General features: G+C 36.5%; 4 protein-coding genes across 6 annotated transcripts; all 4 read right to left on the bottom strand.

Annotated features, from left to right (window-relative positions):
• Positions 1–727: 727 nt before the first annotated feature.
• Positions 728–5156, bottom strand: mvda (mevalonate (diphospho) decarboxylase a). The gene is made up of 10 exons (XM_014997623.2): positions 4924–5156; positions 4630–4700; positions 3816–3930; positions 3559–3708; positions 3222–3421; positions 2448–2522; positions 2150–2368; positions 1788–1903; positions 1147–1255; positions 728–1053 (listed from the first exon to the last, which is right to left on the bottom strand). The coding sequence occupies exons 1-10, from the start codon at positions 4997–4999 to the stop codon at positions 973–975; spliced, it is 1212 nt and encodes a 403-aa protein (XP_014853109.2). The 5' UTR covers positions 5000–5156; the 3' UTR covers positions 728–972.
• Positions 5157–6387: 1231 nt separating this feature from the next.
• pdcd5 (programmed cell death 5) lies at positions 6388–9983 on the bottom strand. Of its 2 annotated transcripts, XM_014997626.2 has the most exons (7): positions 9874–9983; positions 9713–9800; positions 8232–8272; positions 7584–7645; positions 7400–7491; positions 7239–7310; positions 6388–7154 (listed from the first exon to the last, which is right to left on the bottom strand). In XM_014997626.2, exons 2-7 carry the CDS (start codon positions 9776–9778, stop codon positions 7107–7109), a joined length of 381 nt encoding a protein of 126 aa, XP_014853112.1. In that variant the 5' UTR covers positions 9779–9800; positions 9874–9983; the 3' UTR covers positions 6388–7106. The 2 variants fall into 2 exon arrangements, with proteins under 2 accessions (XP_014853112.1, XP_014853111.1); XM_014997625.2 differs by having other exon boundaries at positions 9713–9897.
• Positions 9984–10339: 356 nt separating this feature from the next.
• On the bottom strand, positions 10340–12226 carry LOC106924101 (5-hydroxyisourate hydrolase-like). Its single transcript, XM_014997631.2, has 4 exons — positions 12026–12226; positions 11326–11465; positions 11117–11252; positions 10340–11011 (listed from the first exon to the last, which is right to left on the bottom strand). Exons 1-4 carry the CDS (start codon positions 12077–12079, stop codon positions 10922–10924), a joined length of 420 nt encoding a protein of 139 aa, XP_014853117.1. The 5' UTR covers positions 12080–12226; the 3' UTR covers positions 10340–10921.
• A 1319-nt stretch (positions 12227–13545) lies between these two features.
• LOC106924100 (uncharacterized) lies at positions 13546–16668 on the bottom strand. Of its 2 annotated transcripts, none has more exons than XM_014997628.2 (5): positions 16516–16668; positions 16251–16291; positions 14980–15329; positions 14709–14878; positions 13546–14584 (listed from the first exon to the last, which is right to left on the bottom strand). In XM_014997628.2, exons 1-5 carry the CDS (start codon positions 16570–16572, stop codon positions 14501–14503), a joined length of 702 nt encoding a protein of 233 aa, XP_014853114.2. In that variant the 5' UTR covers positions 16573–16668; the 3' UTR covers positions 13546–14500. The 2 variants fall into 2 exon arrangements, with proteins under 2 accessions (XP_014853114.2, XP_087860456.1); XM_088004330.1 differs by having other exon boundaries at positions 14742–14878.
• Positions 16669–17266: the final 598 nt, after the last annotated feature.

The following is a 17266-nucleotide window of genomic DNA, read 5'->3' as shown; positions in this document are numbered from 1 at the left end:
CGGCAACGGCAAATGACGGGAAGAATTAGCGCTGGACAAGGAAAAACTAGTTTTTAATGTGTAACTTTTCCTTACCAGTAGAACGTTTTACTGGTATTCTCTTCAGTAAGGAAGGTGTTTTTCTGACTTGCATTATCTTTATTGAAGGAAGAGAGGATTATTAGTAGCTAGTGGGACAAATCAGATATGCCTGATATTGAAAAAAGTAATATGCATTAATACTTTTTATTAATGCAATTATTACCTTCAGTTCTCACTATACAAAACTAGTAATGAATATTGAAACCCTTAAATGTACTTTTCATCAATTCAATTTTATCTTTCAAAAGCAAAAAAAGGAATATAATCCAAACTGCTATATTTGCATGAAATATGAACAACTCTTCACCGTGTGGACAATAAAACATAACATTTAAAGGTATTTCAACACCTGGGAATGGAAAATCAAACAGAAAGTATCAAAATCCAATTGAAACAAAAAACGTTAAAAAGTACACCGATAGCTCAATTTAGATTAAATGGCATTTAAATTATGTTTTGGGGGGGAAAAAAAGAGTAAATACAGAACTTGGCCAAGTTATTTGCCAAGTTATTATTTGCATCAACATCGCTGAAGTTAATGAAAATAAAAATATTTATGAAAAATACATAAAATTTCAAAAGATCCAGAAGAATTAACCCTTGACTAGATGCATACATTAAAAATAAAAACAAAGTATGAACTTGGTACCAGAGTACACATTTATTTACAATGTGACTTTCTAGCTAACAGCATATTCAAAAAAATATTTCTGAGGCATTTTTAAAGACTATCAGCTAAAGGGACTTATTGTGTGGCAAAAATCTTACAAAAACATATTCTTTTTTTTTATACAAAAATAAAAATAAAATGCTTCATCTTGTAAATTTCAGATCTGCCGAGAAAGATTTATTGCCACTGAGCAGAATTAGCTTCTTGGTGAAAGAGGCCTCTCAGACCGTCTTCTTTGGTAAACCTTCTGCTGAGAGGAGGTGCTGAGAAGGATTGTCAACAACACGAGGGCCTGGTCCAGCCTAAAAGATATCACACATCATTAAAAACAAAAAGACTAAACTTGTGTGTGCATATTTGTTGAAAATTATATTTTTAATTATGTTTCTTCAAACCTTTGTGCTAATTATGTAGTTGATTCCCTTTGGAACGGGTTCTAGGCCAATATTCTGCTTCAGCTCCATGGAAAGAGCAGCACCCTTAACAGGAAGACCTTTAATAAAACTAAAGATAAGTAGCAAACGCTTAGTGACATAATCCAGGTAACTAAAAGCAAACACACCCTACTGGGTAAACATGTGCTTCAACAGGTCAGATGTAGGTGGCACCAGTTTATTATTCTGTCATTGTTTTTGCCTGTAGAAGTGATCAGGCAGCTTTCTTTTTTGTGTTCTTTAATTTGAAAGAAAGAACCAGCAGAAATCTTACAAATTAAACTATTATCTATATTGAAAAACTGTTTCCGATTGGTAGCTGGTAACATAGACAACATCAGAACATATTTAAAATGGTTGCCAAATGTGGGTCATTGTGACTTATTGTAGCTTGACTTCTGATTTGCTAAATTCACATAAACAACGCAAGATCTTTTTTTGGCACCGCTGCAAAAACAAATGTGAAAATGTCTTCAAAGGGAAGCTTAAAGGGATTGTTCTGAAAATGTTCAAAACTAATTTAAAAAACTGATAAAATGACTGAGAAATGAATGAAATTACTCTTAAAAAACTACATTTATCTGTGCTGTCTGTTAACGTACTCTTCTCCGTTTCTGTCTGGGGGGAAGAAGTGCTGAACCAGCTGCACAAACTCTGGAACAAACTGCTGCAGAGTGAAGATCACAGCGTTGGGACCAGCATCAAAACTGTAGGCCACCTACGAGAGAGCAGACAGGGTGTGACGAGCAGCTTGAGAGATGCTCTTTCCTGTTCCTCATTTCAAAAACAACCTACAGGTTTCACATCTTCATTACACAACCTGACAAGTTCAGCTGCAACAAATTAGGCAAATTTGTGTTAAAAAAAAAATAGACAAAGATAACGAAAATTGTGCCAAGTTTTTTAAAACTGAATAATCTAGTCATATTGGTTGTTTAGGAAAAAAGATTCTCCAGTTGCTCACCCTGGTCTCCCCACAGTATTTGTTATACCGATGCACCAAGTGAATGATCTGCTGGGAGACACTGTTGAGGTAGAAGATAGGTGGGTGCGTGTCAAGGCAGGTGGCATGAAACTGGTTGCTGTCCTTCATGGTCAGCTCTGCAAATGCAGGAAAATCCTTCCTTCGCACGGCTTCGATCATATCTACCATCCGACGTGGGACGACAGCCTCTGCTCGGTGCTACGCACAAACACACAAATCACGTTCAGTGTTTCAACCGCTCCAATTAAAAACACAGTGTAGGACTCAAATAAAGCACCTGTAACAGTAAACTTGTTTGTACACTGGTTTGCATCCCAGAGGTGCTCCCTATTGGTTTCCGTTCAGAACTAACCTAAAAAGAAAGAAAGAAAGAAAGAAAAAAAAAAGTGTGAGGTTACTCAGCGAGGAAGAAGCCATTACTCCACAAGAAACACACAAAAAAACAGATTACACTTTGCAAATGTACACAGGGACACAGTGAGATTTTTGGGTTTATGTTTTCTGGTCTGACGAAACTAAAGTGTTTGACCATAATAACCACACAAGCACTGAAGCAACATCTCAAGATATCGGCCAGGAAGTTGAGGCTTGGGTACAAGCAGGTCTTCCAAACCTCACTCAGTTAAACCAGCTCTGAGTGGAGGAATGGGACAGAGGTACAGCTAGATATTGTGAGAAGTTGATCAAACGGAGACAGGATAAAACACAATCCTACCAAATATTAAATGTAGATTTGTAAAAGACCTTTAAGAAAACAGAACTATAAAAATGTATATTGTATTATCCCCATAATTATGGCATTTATCAAACAGAACTAATTTTGGTATTCCATAACTGACCTGAGAACAGAAAAAGTAAAGCCCAATTCAGAAGAAAAAATGATTCTGTATCTTTTTATACAGAATATAAAAATACATATTTCAATATTTTTAAGCAACTGTGAACAACTAAACTAATAACCATTTTATTTGTAGATGTATAAATGGCAACTACAATTCACAATAACATTTTTATTCCCTGTTGTGACAGTTTAGTTCTCAGTCAGACCTACCACTAGAACAAGAATCCTGAGCTCAGGCCAGTGGCTCTCTGGCTCCACCTGCTGGGCTACACTGTCTTTCCCATCCTCTTTGCTTCCCATGATCCACTGGACAAAGCCGCCATACATGCTTCTGCAGGCACTGCCTGAGCCCTGACGAGCAATCCCAGACAGCTCTCCTTCCACACCGAATGCCTGAGCCAGAGTATAAACTGCAACACAAAATGCACAGAACAAAAAAGACTGGTAAAAAAAAATAAATAAAAATCTACTCAATTAAATTTGCATATTAAATAGTCACTTTTTTCAAGCACTATAACAGTGGATACTAAAAAATACACAAGCTCACCAAGACAAGCAAATCCAGCTGCTGAAGAGGCGAGTCCAGCAGCAGTGGGGAAGTTGTTAACAGAGCAAATGTGGACTTTATGAGACAATCCCACCGAATCCTCCGAACGAGCGTCTCCATCATTACGTCTCTTCCTCGCTAATCGTCTGACTAAATAGAAGAACAAAAAAAGAATGGATAATAGCCTCTGATTTACTAGAATACCATTTCTGTACTCTGTAGACTTCAAGAGGAAATCCTAAACAGACATGACTTACTTTCCCTCAGGCAGGACTGCAGTCTTTGATGGGTAATGTCCTCCTCTTTGCCATTGAGCCACAGTCTGTCCTCCTGAAAGGATCGGCTGATTGCAACGGTTGTTGTCGTTTTCAACTGAGCAAAGGAAATAATGCAAGACAGGTTTATACCAAGCAGCATTTAATTACTGATACCATAAATTATCATCATGTACTCCAATTTACACAACTCAATGTCCAAAAGAAAGGCAAAGTTGTTTTTTTTTTCTCTAAGTTTGATATGACCTTCAAAAATGTACAAAGAAAGGTCTATAAAGCAGTAGACCAAGTCAGTCACACATTTTAACACTGAAGGGTGTAGTTCAAAAGCATGAAAAACTACAGGCATCCAAACGGGAAATGGGATGGTTAGATAATCTTACATCATTATTTCTTGAAGAAAGCTGGCATGGTCCCATTGTTTTTCACGCAACGTGAAACTAAATGAATATTAAACGATACAAATACTTTTGTAATCAGTTGTTACTACTCTTGTTTGTTTTAAGATATATTGCTCATTCTGTAATACTAATGTTGCTGCTACATTTTCATTGTAAATATGTTTCATATACAAAAATCTTAACACATAAAAAACTATCCTGCTGAGTTTTTTTTTTTTTTTACGCCTGTGTTTTTCAGGCAGCCAGGTTTAGAAAGAAGAAACTCCAAATGAAGAAACAACTAACAAGCCTATAATGCTGCTTATTAATACTTACTAAAGTATAAAGTGTTAAAAATAGCAAGAACGCCTAACTCTTGTTATTCATTAGCTGCAATCAGAAGCAATTTTCCCAACCTGATCTTGATGCAAAGTGACGCTCAAAGATGAATTGATGGGTAAAATTAAATCTTCATCCCTCTTCCCCCCTGCAATATAAGGTAGTCAATTTAGTAGAAGACGAGTTATAAAAGCACAGTACATTAATGCAACATTAAAGACTTTAAAGGATGATTTTCACTCAAATGGTCACAAATATGGAGTTTTTAAACCACCATAGAAAGATAATGTAATGTTATGGATGTTTAAGCTGTTTCACGACTACAACCAAAGCAATTGAGGATAAATCAAACAAGTCCAGGTGATACTCACAGTATTTAATGACAGCTATATTCACAGGAGCGGTGCACGTAACTATACTCGGTTTGTCCATGCTGTCTTCAGGCATAGTTCTGTCTGTAAGCCGATTTTGGGGCTACCTGCAAACTTAACCTCCTTGGTTCGAAGAGTTTCGTGTGTTTAGCATGATCTCTATTGCTAATCCAAGCACACTGTAGCTCCTTTTCCTAGCAAGCTCTTCTGATTGGTTGATCATAAACATGTGGCTTTACTCTCCACCAATCAGATGGACCTTTATTGACGTAAAAGTCCAAGTGGCCAATGAGCAACCATCTGACCACAGTCATGCAGAAGTGGAGCAAGGACACACACCTACTCAGGGACATGTTTTATTGTAGCAAACTAATAAGTTTTCAAAAAGCAACATACATGTTGCAGCTTGATAAATTGAAATATCACCAACAAGTTAATATATTTTAGTGATTCAATTCAAAAGTGAAATTCAAAAGACCATGATATAAAGTATTTTATTGGCTTTATTTTTCTTTTCTGAAAACAGAATTTGAGGGGATAAGCAGCTGTTAGCCCTAATCGTCAAAATTAGCAAACAAAATAACAAAAAGACTTTTTTGTTAACTACTGAAAAAAAGTAGTTAAATACAAACTACTTTTTTTCTATATTTTTGCTATGTATTTTTTTTAGATAATTTACAAATATTTCATTTATTTGTCAACTTTGTATTAACTGCATCTGTGATAACTTGTAATTCAGCATCCGGTAACCATTTAGTTTAATATTAAACAATATTAGTTCGCAAAATAGAAATGTAACTTCTACCATAAGCGTAAATTAGCACGTGTCCAATGAAAGCCAGTGCTTTTCTGCTATTTCCGGCGTCTACCGGAAGTAGGACCCATAATGGTCTCATTCTGCCAGGACTAAGGTGGATAAAGGTGATACAGATTACAGTACCCCGAATCCTATCTGCTGCACCCATGAATTCGCATTTCACTGCTGAACAAGTTCTGGAAACTGTTTTTTTTTTTTTTTTTTCCAAATGACTAGCAACACAACTGATTCGCAAGAGGTATCAAAAAAAGATTGCGAGGAATCCAACTCATTGGAAGATGCTGATTTAACCACACAAGAAGAAATGCCTCAAGCTGAAGGAGAGTCTTTTCTGTCAAAAAATAAAAAATAACATGGCCCTCAGCATTATACAAATATGACACAATGACGAAACAAAATGTCATGAAGATGTAACACTGCTCTTCTGCATTAAAGGCTAGTAAAATATGGGATCAAGTCATGTGCAACCTGTGATGCCAAAACCAACTATGCTTAGAAGATGCTGATCAACCGTAAGGACAGGAAGCCAAGCATCATCCTACACAATTGCAATAAAGGAGGTGTGCACAACCTAGATGAGGCGATTGCAACATACAGGAAAACAAATCTTTTAAATCTAGTAAATTACAATGAGATAAAGACAGACATTTGTTCACGTTTTTTTATTTTCAACAGTTTTTGGATAAATTGGCAATCTGTTAAACTCTGGCTTTGGAAATTAAACCAAAACTTGGAAATATCATGGTTCCAACTTCCTGTGTAATTAAATGAAACAGATTCATTTGCATAAATTCTTAAATGAATCATGTTATACTTGAAGATGAAAAAAAAAAGTTTTAATGTGTAAGGCTTTTGTAATTATTATTTTTAATGAAAACTTTAGAAGTACAAGTCAGCAACAAGAAACAATGTAAGAGAAATGTTCAAACCTAGCAGGATGTTGGCTATGAATAATAAAGAAAAAAGATTGATTGCAGAACAGTTCAGATAAAATAAATGTCTTGCATCCTATGTTTGCAAAACAGAGTTTAACCATAAGGAGGGAAATAAAAACAACAGAACTGTTGTGAAGAGGATTCAGACAGTGCTATCATGGCTATCATGGGTACAACACAACCTGTACAAGCCTGCAAAAACCTCTGTGAACACTGTGTGCTTCCTTTAAATCCCCCTCCGCGCAGGAGAATATTAACCTAACATCCTTGTTCTTCTGTTTTGTTGTCTCCATTCCAAGGACACAGAAGGTAGTGTGGCATCCCAGGAATTTGATGAGAACACACAAGTGAGAGATCCTCGCGGAATCCCAGCAATGCATTTCACCTCCTGGAATTTTTTTTTTGCCTCATTCCAACGCTTCTGTCTGAACTCAGTAATCGTCCTCGTCGTCTGAGTCCATCACCCTCCGTCTGTTGAACTGCAAGTCAGGCACAAAGCGCAGGGCGAGGTGAGATGGACAGAAACTGAATCGATGGTTTTAAGACATTTCAGGGGAACTTACTGTAACTGTGGTCTTTTTCTCCGTTTGCTGACTGACTTTTTCTAGGATCTCTATTAAGCCGGACTCAGAAATCTGAAAAGAGAGAAGTTTGCTCGTTACTCTGCCATAGACATGACAAAAAGCTTTTTTTTTTTTTTAATTTATTTTTTTTATTGTCTTACCTTTCCTCCTAGCTTTCCAAATCGAGCCATCTGAATCAGATAGTTCTCAACCGCATTTGCCTTCTCCGGCTTCACCAATGCAAGATTGCTTACTGGGAAAAACAATAATAATAATAATAAAAATGTGTGTAATGGCATGCAAAGTATGCAATTTAGTAAAATCGAAATTTGAGTGTGCCCTTACATCTTGCTCGAGCAGACTGATCCAGGACTTGAGCCAATATCGAGTTCCTCATTTCAGTTTCTCTGTGAATAAACAAAAATGACATTTCCACATTGGTTCAGCTGAACTCAGTTAAAAAAAGAAAATCATTTTAAGCAAAAATACACTAGAACACCTGCACAGACACACAGCTGCAACAACAAATATTACATTCATGGCTGAATATTTACAGGATTTATATAAATCAAGAAACCTGATGTTTAAGAAGATGGTTGACAAATAACACAGCAAGGATCTGCACCGTGCATAATCAAAGTACAATAAGGTTATTATAAACAATGATTAGCTTATGCCTGTCACCTTGGTGATTCTGAAGTGCAATAAATAACACTCATGTTCTTGAAGTTGTTTTGTTTAATCATCAGCAAGAGGAAAAATGGTTCAGTAAACTAACCGGATTGTTCAAATTTTAAGGGACAAATTATAATGATGGTATAAAATGGTGTGTTATCACTATTAATTGGAGACATAACTAACATCATTTGAGTGTCTAGTGTGTACTGAACTGCTCCAACAACTGTCTTGTATGAGAGGAAGGATGAGTACAACTAAATGAAAAAATACTTCATCACTTCAGCTTCATGATTTTAAATATCCCAGGAACCTTACCTTTGTTTAGCTTCTTCACCATGCTGATTATTTGAAGCATCCTGAAAACAGACAGCACAGCTTTACTCTATTAAATCTGCACTAAAATTACAGAACACTGCCTAAATGTTTGCAGTTCTACTTAAATGCATTACTTTAGGATTTCTGCTCTTGGTTGGAATACATTTGTGAAAATAAGATAATAAATCATCCTGCAACCCACACGTCAATGGCCCTCAGATACATTGTATTGTCAGATCAAAGTTTGTTTGTACAGTACATTTGAACAATGATGGCATTTAGTCAAATAATCGAAATTAATCATTATCAAATACGCATCATTATTCAATGTTATAGATATTATTATTCAAAGGCCTCTCTAAATAGATGAGGTTTAGCTTTGAACTGTATTGTGTTAATATAGATGCACCAATTACATTTACTTATTCCTTGTTTCCTTCAAAGAGATCCATAACTAGTTGCAACTTAATTTGATAAACATTTATTTCATATGTAAAAACAACTCTGTGAAACTACTGTAGGTTTTTTTTTATACATTTAAATAAAACATTATCACATAGACATTGCCATGCAGTTAAGGCTTAAATACATTTTTGGGTAATTGACCTATGCTATTTGATACAGCGCTAGCTCAGTCCACAAAAAACAGTAATGTTTGCGCAATAAGTAACTCAGTTAATAAAATACCACTTCAGAAGGGAATTATAAACTGCAAAGAGCTCAAATTTCTAACAACATACAACATGTTTGAAGTAATTATTAATTTTACATATAACAAATAAATTAAACAAAACTCGAGTTTTAGATGTAGAAACTAATGTCTGCGTCTGTACTTTTCAGTGAGTTTTACTGTTGCCAAATTTTCCTAAAATCCACTAAGTGTTTACATTTATAAAAATAACTGATCAGTTGCCTTATTTGACGTATGTATCAAAGTTAAATTTGGTCAATTTTATCCTGATTAAGTAATGATTTCCAACTGGATAGCTAACCAAACAGGACAAACAAACATAATATTCTATATATATTTTGTTAATTGATTACACAAAAAAAAAGTCTGGCTTGTAAATTTAAACATTTATTAAGAGCTTCCAATTGAATAATGAATATCAAAATACTTTACCAACTTTAATCCAACACTTAACGGTTGTATTATTAAACGACAAAAAACACTATTTTTACAAGTCGACCAGTTTTAGCAGAGTTTCAGATTTCAGGGGGTGTGCGCTGACACAACAACACAAAGCTAACACTGACATGTTGCTATGCATCTGATCAACCCGACCACGGGAGGAAAGTTTTACACTTTGCTCGGATTTCGCTTAATTTCTTTGCGTAATCTGGTACTTGGGAAAACTACCCTGTAATCAGATGGTTTTCAGTGTTTAGGATAGCCACATTGTTAGCAGTAAACTGACTGAATCCAGCATCTCCTTATAAGGCGGCCTCCAACACGTTTCCAGCTCCTGTTCAGTCCTTACCCCTTGCTTCGCCTGCAGTTCCGCCATCCTCTGCCGCCTTATCGCCTCTAATTCTTCGTCTGCCATTGATATTCACGGTAACGTTTTCCTTCAGATATAAAACAAGGTAAGATACTGTTCCCGAAATACACACTTCTCTCGAATCAGAGACAAGGCCCTACCTTAGCACAGCCCCAGATAGTCGAGAGCAGATCACACAGATCATGCCCTCAGGCGAAAGTAATGGAACACAGATGGGGGATCAATGAAGCTGCTGAACCGAGTTTTCTATGTGAAACTCACCTCAGCTAAATGTTTCATAAATAAATGAGACTTACATGGAGGAATATGAGTTTCCAGGTGAGGACTGATCCTGTCTTTGTATTTGGGTGTGTGTGTGTGTGTGTGTGTGTTTAATCAATTAATATTATTTACTTCATTATTGTGGCATTTAGCAAATAGAAATAATTTTGGTAATTCTGACTGACCTAAAACGAGAAGTTTGATTTCATTTAATTTTAGAAAGTGATTTAAAAAAACGTATCTTTTTTATTGTGTGTTAACTCCTGAATTAATATCAAATATAAAAAAGGAGTTGTTTTATTCTGTATAACTATAATTGATAACGGTCCAGATCCAAATAAAAAATACTATTTTTACAAGAATTTATTTGCAGAAAATTAAAAGGGTTAATGACAAAAATACAATGCTTGCAGTGTGACTTTAAATGCTGAAAAAAAACAACGTTTGTTTTATTTTTTTAAATGCACAACACTAAAGAAAAATTGACAACAAGGCATTTTCATTGTGAAGAAATCTATTAAAGTAAACATGTTACTATATGTTACATTGTATAAATTATGCATAATTTATACAGATAATTATATACATTGGGCATAATTTATATAATGTGACATTATTCATTGTGATTAATTAACACTTTTAATATTCACTTTATTGCAAGCTAATTATAAAAACAGTAGAATAAATGCCAAAGTTTAACATTAACAGAACTCATACTGTTTGCACCAGTAAGACTACAGCATAGTTTTGTGGTAGTACATATAACCATTTATTTTAATGTTGTAGTGCTAATTTCTTCAAGGAAAATAAACAAATACATCTTTCGCCATTAGTGCTGCCAAGAGCGTCATTAGTGGAGTTGCCAATGCTTTTTTTTTTCAGTCAGATAGTGATAAGTTGATGGAAGAGGTTAACGACAGATGCTCTCTAGCTCCCCCTGTATGTGCTGAAGGAGAAACGACTCACAAGCAGCGGCACATGATACCTCTGGCCTGGATCAGTTATAGTGAAAACAATCTGGGTGGAAAAAGCAGAGAAAAGCCACTTATGTACGGCTCTGTCAGTGAGGTTACAAATGTTCACGTGTTCATAGGAGTTGTCATTGAACTGGCAGTTTCTCACCTCCACATAGGGATAAAAGGAGTTCTGTCCCAGACTGGCCCAGTACTGACCAGTCTCGAAGTGCAACTTGTAGACAGCAGGCACAAACTGCTGCTGTGTGATCAGTCCTGGACATCGCCCATCACTGTTAGTTGTCCTGTTGAGGAACAATAAGCCTTTAGATGTGTGAATGGATATGACTCCTAGTAGATCTGTATGAATGGTATTACCCAGCGGTTAGCAGATGCCAGACATTGGCTGAACGGTCTTGTTGGTAAAGTCTGATGGTCATGTTTGATCCTGGGACCCCCAGTGCTGTGTTCAGCACGTGGGTGGTCAGAGGACTGGGTGAGCCGGACATAGTTGTGATCTACAGCAACATAAATTAAGACTTCATGCAGATGTAATGTTTAAACAAATTCTAAGCATCATTCAGTCAATTCTTTTGTAGTCCAATTGCTCAAAAGAGATGAAAACTGTAATCAAATTGTCTTTCTTCACATATTAACTGGGGGAAATTAAGAGACTGGAGAAACGTGATAAATGCAAAACCAAACTTTAACTTTGAAATAATCTCTAGACTTAGTTTCTTTCTTTACACTGAACATTAAAGGTTGTCTGTTGGCTTCTAAAATTTGACACACTTGATCTGAACAACAAAGACACTTCAGATACAAAAATAATTTCTTTAGAAGATCACAAGATCTGCAACTTTCAACTTCAGTTACATTTTAATATTGGCCTAGGACTTTAAACCAGAGGACAGTTTAAATAGCACAGATTTTACATTAATTTAATAAAAATATTGAATCAAAAGTTGTATTTTTTTCCTGTATTTTTAATCTCACCCAAAGCTCATAATAATCTCTTATATATGTTAAACAGTAACTATAAATTGAGATAAATATTTATAAAATGATCTCTGCTTACCCGTCTTTCGGACACAATGTGACTCTTCAGTTGCTGCAGCCTGAATTCGCTCATGTTCACTTATAAATAATGTGACATGGTTCTGCAGTTTTTACTGTTACGTTTAACTTAAATTTATGGTTTGATGAAAAGAATCACGTTTTTACTCACATTACGCCTGTAAAATCCTGCACACAGTCCCACTAAGTCAGCACTGCTTTCAGTACCCAGAACTTATCTTTTGTCAACAGCAGGCCTGTTGTGCAAGAGTTTCCTTTGACCACAGTTGTAGTTCAGCTCTTTGAACTTATAGGAGACATGGCAGAGCAGTCGGTTGTTGTGGGCCTCATAGATAATTTAGCAAAACAGTTTTTTAATGAATTCTACCTATGCATTAAAGGAGGAGTATTATGTAAAATCAACTTTTTTGAGCTCCTCCTTGGCGCTGCGGTCTCCGAGCCAAACTTCGTTCTCTCCAAGTCCTGACATCAGTGAACAAATCTCTTCATCCTTACTTTAAAACAGTAATGTGAAGCAGTGACCAGGAAAACTGTCCGAAAACGGCCTTCCAGGGGGGGACGGGACCCTCATTTGAGACTTTTCAAGCTTCTTTAAGCTCCATCTTCATTTTCTCAATGACAATATTTTAACTGATGAGAATCAAAAGGGTGACATAAACCCACAGCTGGTGGCCATTAAGTTGCTCCATGCAGATTTATCTCAGCTATATGGATCTGTACTTCTCACTCTAAATGATTTCTCTCTTAAAGACACAGCTGCTGGAGGAACTGCTGGAGCTGTGCTTGTTGCTTTTTCCAGCCAGTTTAGTCAAATAAATCTGACTTTATCTCTGTGTAACAAATCAGCAGGATGCTGTACGCTGATGATAAAAACGAGAGAGCTGTAAAAATATACAGATTAAAAAATATATCTGTTTCTAAGAGGCTTGGTGCCAAGATGATGTATTATCACACAGAGTTTTCAGACAAATTGCTCTGTGTGGAAAGTACTGCAGTTTGCAAACAGTTTGTGTATCAAGTGTGAACTTAGATGTATCAGATATGCCCACATCCACACAGAGTGAATGCTACTGAGTAAAGCCTCTTTACCTTTAAAATGAAAAACTTTTTGACTCCTCTCCTCTTTTGTGTCTTTGTCTTTAAAAATAGCAACACAAACACGTTTATACTTGATATAATAACACATTTATTACAGGGACAATTAGGGTTTGCATTTTTTTTTATCTTAACAGTGCAAATAGAAACATATAACACATGAAGAGACAGATACTTGTATATTTTTTTCTTTTAAAAAGTACCACGAAAGACGTTCTAAATTAAGATATGGTTCAGAGAGCTAAATGCTTACATAGCAGTAGACAATAATACACAATGTTACATGTTGATCTGGGCCTTTAGACATTTTAAGTGTCAAATATGTGAAGGCGTCTCGAGGTGAGATTTTATTAGGATATCTGTCGCAAAGAAATCTGAAAAAGATGGAACGGAAACAGCTGATCACTCCTTCATTCTCATTCATGTTAGGGTTTTGTGCACCAGGGCATAATAAAATAATTGGTTGTTTTGGATTCTAAAACAATTTAAAACTAGCTTCACTACTTTTCATTAAGCAAAACTGAAGCCAAAGCAGAGAAGCAAGTAAATCCTTCCAATGGAAGCCGCAGGATTTCAGAGGGAAATAAGCAGCAGGTGGATATGACTCTAACATCATAAAAATATATGTATATTTTTTGCCTATTTCCCAAATTAAGGCAATTTCCATATCATCTAAAGTCACATATTGTACAAAAAAAATTTCAGTGGAAAACATTTAAGGCGGAAATTTCAAAAACAGGAAACATAAAAGAAATATAAAACCTTCATTTTAGACTCTGCAGACCTCAGTTGGCTTATTAATTGTTAAAGTGCATGACAGTGCAATTAAAAAAAAAAAAAAAAGTTAAACAACTATGGATTGCCAAGAGGTCGGCCACAGTGGGCCTGGAAACAAAACATTCCTAACACAACATCAAATCAACAACATTATTACTGAAACAGAGAAAAATCAAACCCCTGCAATGGCTCAAAGTCCAGACCTCAATAAGATTGAAATACTGTGGTGGTACCTTAAATAAATGCTCCGTGATCGAACATCGATAATGAAGTGAAGCAAGATTGTAAAGTCAGCCAACATTCCTCCACAAAAATGTGAGATTAATAAAGTCATACGGAACAAATAACTGGGTTATATTAAATCACAGGATGTGCTGAGTTTTTTACACAACACTTTTGATTTTTCTTCATCTTTGTGTAATAGACAAAACATTGCAGAATCTGTTTTTGTGCACTTCAGGTTAGATTATTTCAGAAGCTGGTGAAGATCAGATCATTTTTCTATTATGACCTGATGCGTGTAAAACACCAAACCTAAAACAAGGTAGAATCTTCATTGACCTCGAGCTTGTATGCTGCTTCTGCTGTGGCTTTTACTTGACGGTTAATGTTTCTCTTCCTCCATGTTTGGCATTTGATTCACATCTTTCATATTTTCCTCGCTTTCTTCCTCACTGTCACTACTCATCTGTGACCAACGGGTAGAGAGGAGGAAAACAAAGAGGAGGTTCATTAGCTGCCAGTTCAGAATGACTCAGGAAATTCTCACATGCACCTTTAATGATTTTTCAAAGGAGAAAGAGTGCACATACTATGTGCACATCATCATCATCATCATCAAGCACCTTCCTGTCAGGGCTCTCTTCGTAGATCCAGTGGCGGGAACTGGGTGGGAAGAAGGAGGAGAGGGAATTCTCCGGACTGCTAGCTAACACGCCAAACGTTGAGCTGAACGGACTGTCCGCTCTCGTGGGAGAGTCTGCTAAATAAGATGAAACAGAGGCACAACTTTCAGTTTTCACACAAAAGATATACCTTAACTCGTTCCTGAGATTTAAGCTCAAAACAAAATAGGGTAAATACCTTTCTTAAACTGATAGCCAAGACGGCGTAGTGTGTTACCAACAGTGTGCTTGGTGACTGTGGTCCCAACTGCCATCAGGTCATTAACAAGCTCCTCCCGTGTTGTTGTGGGCTGATCCACCACTTTCCTTATGATCATCCTCATCCCTTCAGGCAAGATCTTGCATGGAGCTCCAGATCGAGGACGATTGGCGATCATTTTGTACTTCTTCCATTTTCTAATAATTGCACCAACAGTTGGCACCTTCACACCTAGTTTTTTGCTGATGGCCCTGTAGCCCATTCCAGCTTTGTGCAGATCCACTATCTGGTCCCTGACGTCACATGACAGCTCTTTGGTCTTACCTATTCTGTGGGAGAGGTTGGAATGAGAGAAACTGAGTCTGTAAGCAGATGAGTTTTATTGGATTCTTTAGAAGAAATGGTTTTTTTTTTAATAATGAACATTGCTTGTGATGCGTAATGAACATTATTTACAGATGTTCATTACGCATCAAAAGCAATTGAGAGGTTTCAATGAAAGTTTGAAGCCAGAAATACATTTTACTCCTGATTCACCTCAGGATATATCCCCAGTACAAACTGTAATGTGTAAAGTGGAATTGCAAAATAAGTGAGATGAGGTGATTGCTGCAAAAGCAGCATGACTCAGCGATGCATTCAGAGCAAAGGAAACACATAATCCCCCATTAAGTCTGAGCAATACGTTGCTCAGCAGAGTCTGATGCAGATGTTCCTGGTGCAGAGCTGTGATCTGAAAGGATCTTAAACTAAATCTTAACAATAATTACACAAAGATATACATTATATATAAGCTATACATGCTATACATATGCATAAATATGTAATATTTGATCATGTATGCAGAATATCCCATTTATTTTGAAAAAGTTCTCTCAGAATGACCAGGAGCTTAGAATAATAACAATAATATCAAAAAGGTATAACACCTCTAAATAAAAGTAATATTCTGTCAGTGTACCCTACACTGCAGGTTTCTGCCTAACACCAGAATGAATTTTACAGATTTTGGGATGTATTTATTGTATGATCAGAAATAAAAATACACAATTTTCCTGAATTTACCTTAAATTTTACATTAATGTTACCAAACCATTGCTGGAAAAATGTAAACTAAATAATATGGACTTAACTTTTGTTATGGGAAGATTTGCTAGAATAACAGCATTGCAAAAGTGAAAAAACAAACAAACTTCTGAATATTGTCTCTGTTGCCAAAGCCAATGGACCCAAAATATATGACACCTCACCTTTGTTTGGGTTTCTCGTCTTGCTGATTATTTGAAGGGTCCTGAAAAGAAATAAGACAAAAAAAAATCACCTGAAATATGCATGCATTTAGTTCTGTTCGCTTATGGCAAACCTTGATTTGAATTACTTTTTACAGAGTCTAAGAAATCCAGTATAAGCATCTGTAGGATTACAAGCCGCGAGTTGCATGTGACAAAACGGGCTGGATATTATTGATATCATAATTAAGCTAAATCGTTAGTGCAACACCCAGTTCTGCCTCACCCCGAGCTCTGCCTTCTGCTGCTTCGCTGCTCTCTGCTTCCTCAATTTGTCTGCCATTTTTGGCGACAGAAATGTAGACCTACAAATAATTACATGACAGAAGGCATCGTTCACGTTCCTCTCAAAACAGAGGCGACAACCTACCCACTGACGGGGAGCGTAATCAAGACCAGAAACAATGATCCAGCATTCAGGGGGAAGCAATGGAACACAGAGAGAAGATCGGCTCATTTCTACTGAACAGAGAAACTATATATATATATATATATATATATATATATATATATATATATATATATATATATATATATATATATATATATATATACTGCTATCACAACTTGAGATTGACAGGTACAACACAAATGCTACGGCATAAGGGAGGAGCCCAAAGGTAAGGTCAGGGGGGAGTTAACTACTCCCCACCCCGAGACTGGGTATGCAGCCCCAGTAATGAACGAACTATCAAAGCTGAACGAGACAGCAACTGACCTGAGAGAGAGAATCGTGGCCCAGTACCCAAGAAGTACAGCCAGATGCCCATACCTGAAGCACTCGAAACTGCCAAACAAAGGCTCCAAGCCTTGGCCAGCCGCCTAAAGAGATACACAAGAGCCAAACACCAACTCCTTGTAGACCACACAGTCGCCCGAGACTGCAAAACCCGACACACCAACCTGTGCACCGCTTGGATTGATTACAAGAAAGCCTATGACTCAATGCCACACACCTGGATCATTGAATGCTTAGA

This window comes from Poecilia mexicana, unplaced genomic scaffold (assembly GCF_051168715.1).
Source record: "Poecilia mexicana isolate PSO_F unplaced genomic scaffold, ASM5116871v1 scaffold_3, whole genome shotgun sequence".
Classification (NCBI taxonomy): Eukaryota; Metazoa; Chordata; class Actinopteri; order Cyprinodontiformes; family Poeciliidae; genus Poecilia; species Poecilia mexicana.
Note: the sequence above shows the minus strand (reverse complement) of the source record. Positions and strands in the feature narration are given on the sequence as shown.

Excerpts from the sequence above, each read along its gene's own strand:
- mvda (XM_014997623.2), bottom strand. The coding sequence starts at position 4,999 with ATGCCTGAAGACAGCATGGACAAACCGAGTATAGTTACGTGCACCGCT. Across the intron at positions 3,931-4,629 it reads TCACTTTGCATCAAGATCAG|TTGAAAACGACAACAACCGT; the intron begins GTTGGGAAAATT and ends TCCTTTGCTCAG. Across the intron at positions 1,256-1,787 it reads CCAGACAGAAACGGAGAAGA|TTTTATTAAAGGTCTTCCTG; the intron begins GTACGTTAACAG and ends ACTTATCTTTAG.
- pdcd5 (XM_014997626.2), bottom strand. The coding sequence starts at position 9,778 with ATGGCAGACGAAGAATTAGAGGCGATAAGGCGGCAGAGGATGGCGGAA. Across the intron at positions 7,646-8,231 it reads GGTGAAGAAGCTAAACAAAG|AGAAACTGAAATGAGGAACT; the intron begins GTAAGGTTCCTG and ends GTTTATTCACAG. Across the intron at positions 7,492-7,583 it reads TCAGTCTGCTCGAGCAAGAT|TAAGCAATCTTGCATTGGTG; the intron begins GTAAGGGCACAC and ends TGTTTTTCCCAG.
- LOC106924101 (XM_014997631.2), bottom strand. The coding sequence starts at position 12,079 with ATGAGCGAATTCAGGCTGCAGCAACTGAAGAGTCACATTGTGTCCGAA. Across the intron at positions 11,253-11,325 it reads TGGCATCTGCTAACCGCTGG|GACAACTAACAGTGATGGGC; the intron begins GTAATACCATTC and ends GTTCCTCAACAG. Across the intron at positions 11,012-11,116 it reads CCTTTTATCCCTATGTGGAG|ATTGTTTTCACTATAACTGA; the intron begins GTGAGAAACTGC and ends TTTTCCACCCAG.
- LOC106924100 (XM_014997628.2), bottom strand. The coding sequence starts at position 16,572 with ATGGCAGACAAATTGAGGAAGCAGAGAGCAGCGAAGCAGCAGAAGGCA. Across the intron at positions 15,330-16,250 it reads GACGAGAAACCCAAACAAAG|AATAGGTAAGACCAAAGAGC; the intron begins GTGAGGTGTCAT and ends CCTCTCCCACAG. Across the intron at positions 14,585-14,708 it reads ATGATGATGATGTGCACATA|ATGAGTAGTGACAGTGAGGA; the intron begins GTATGTGCACTC and ends CGTTGGTCACAG.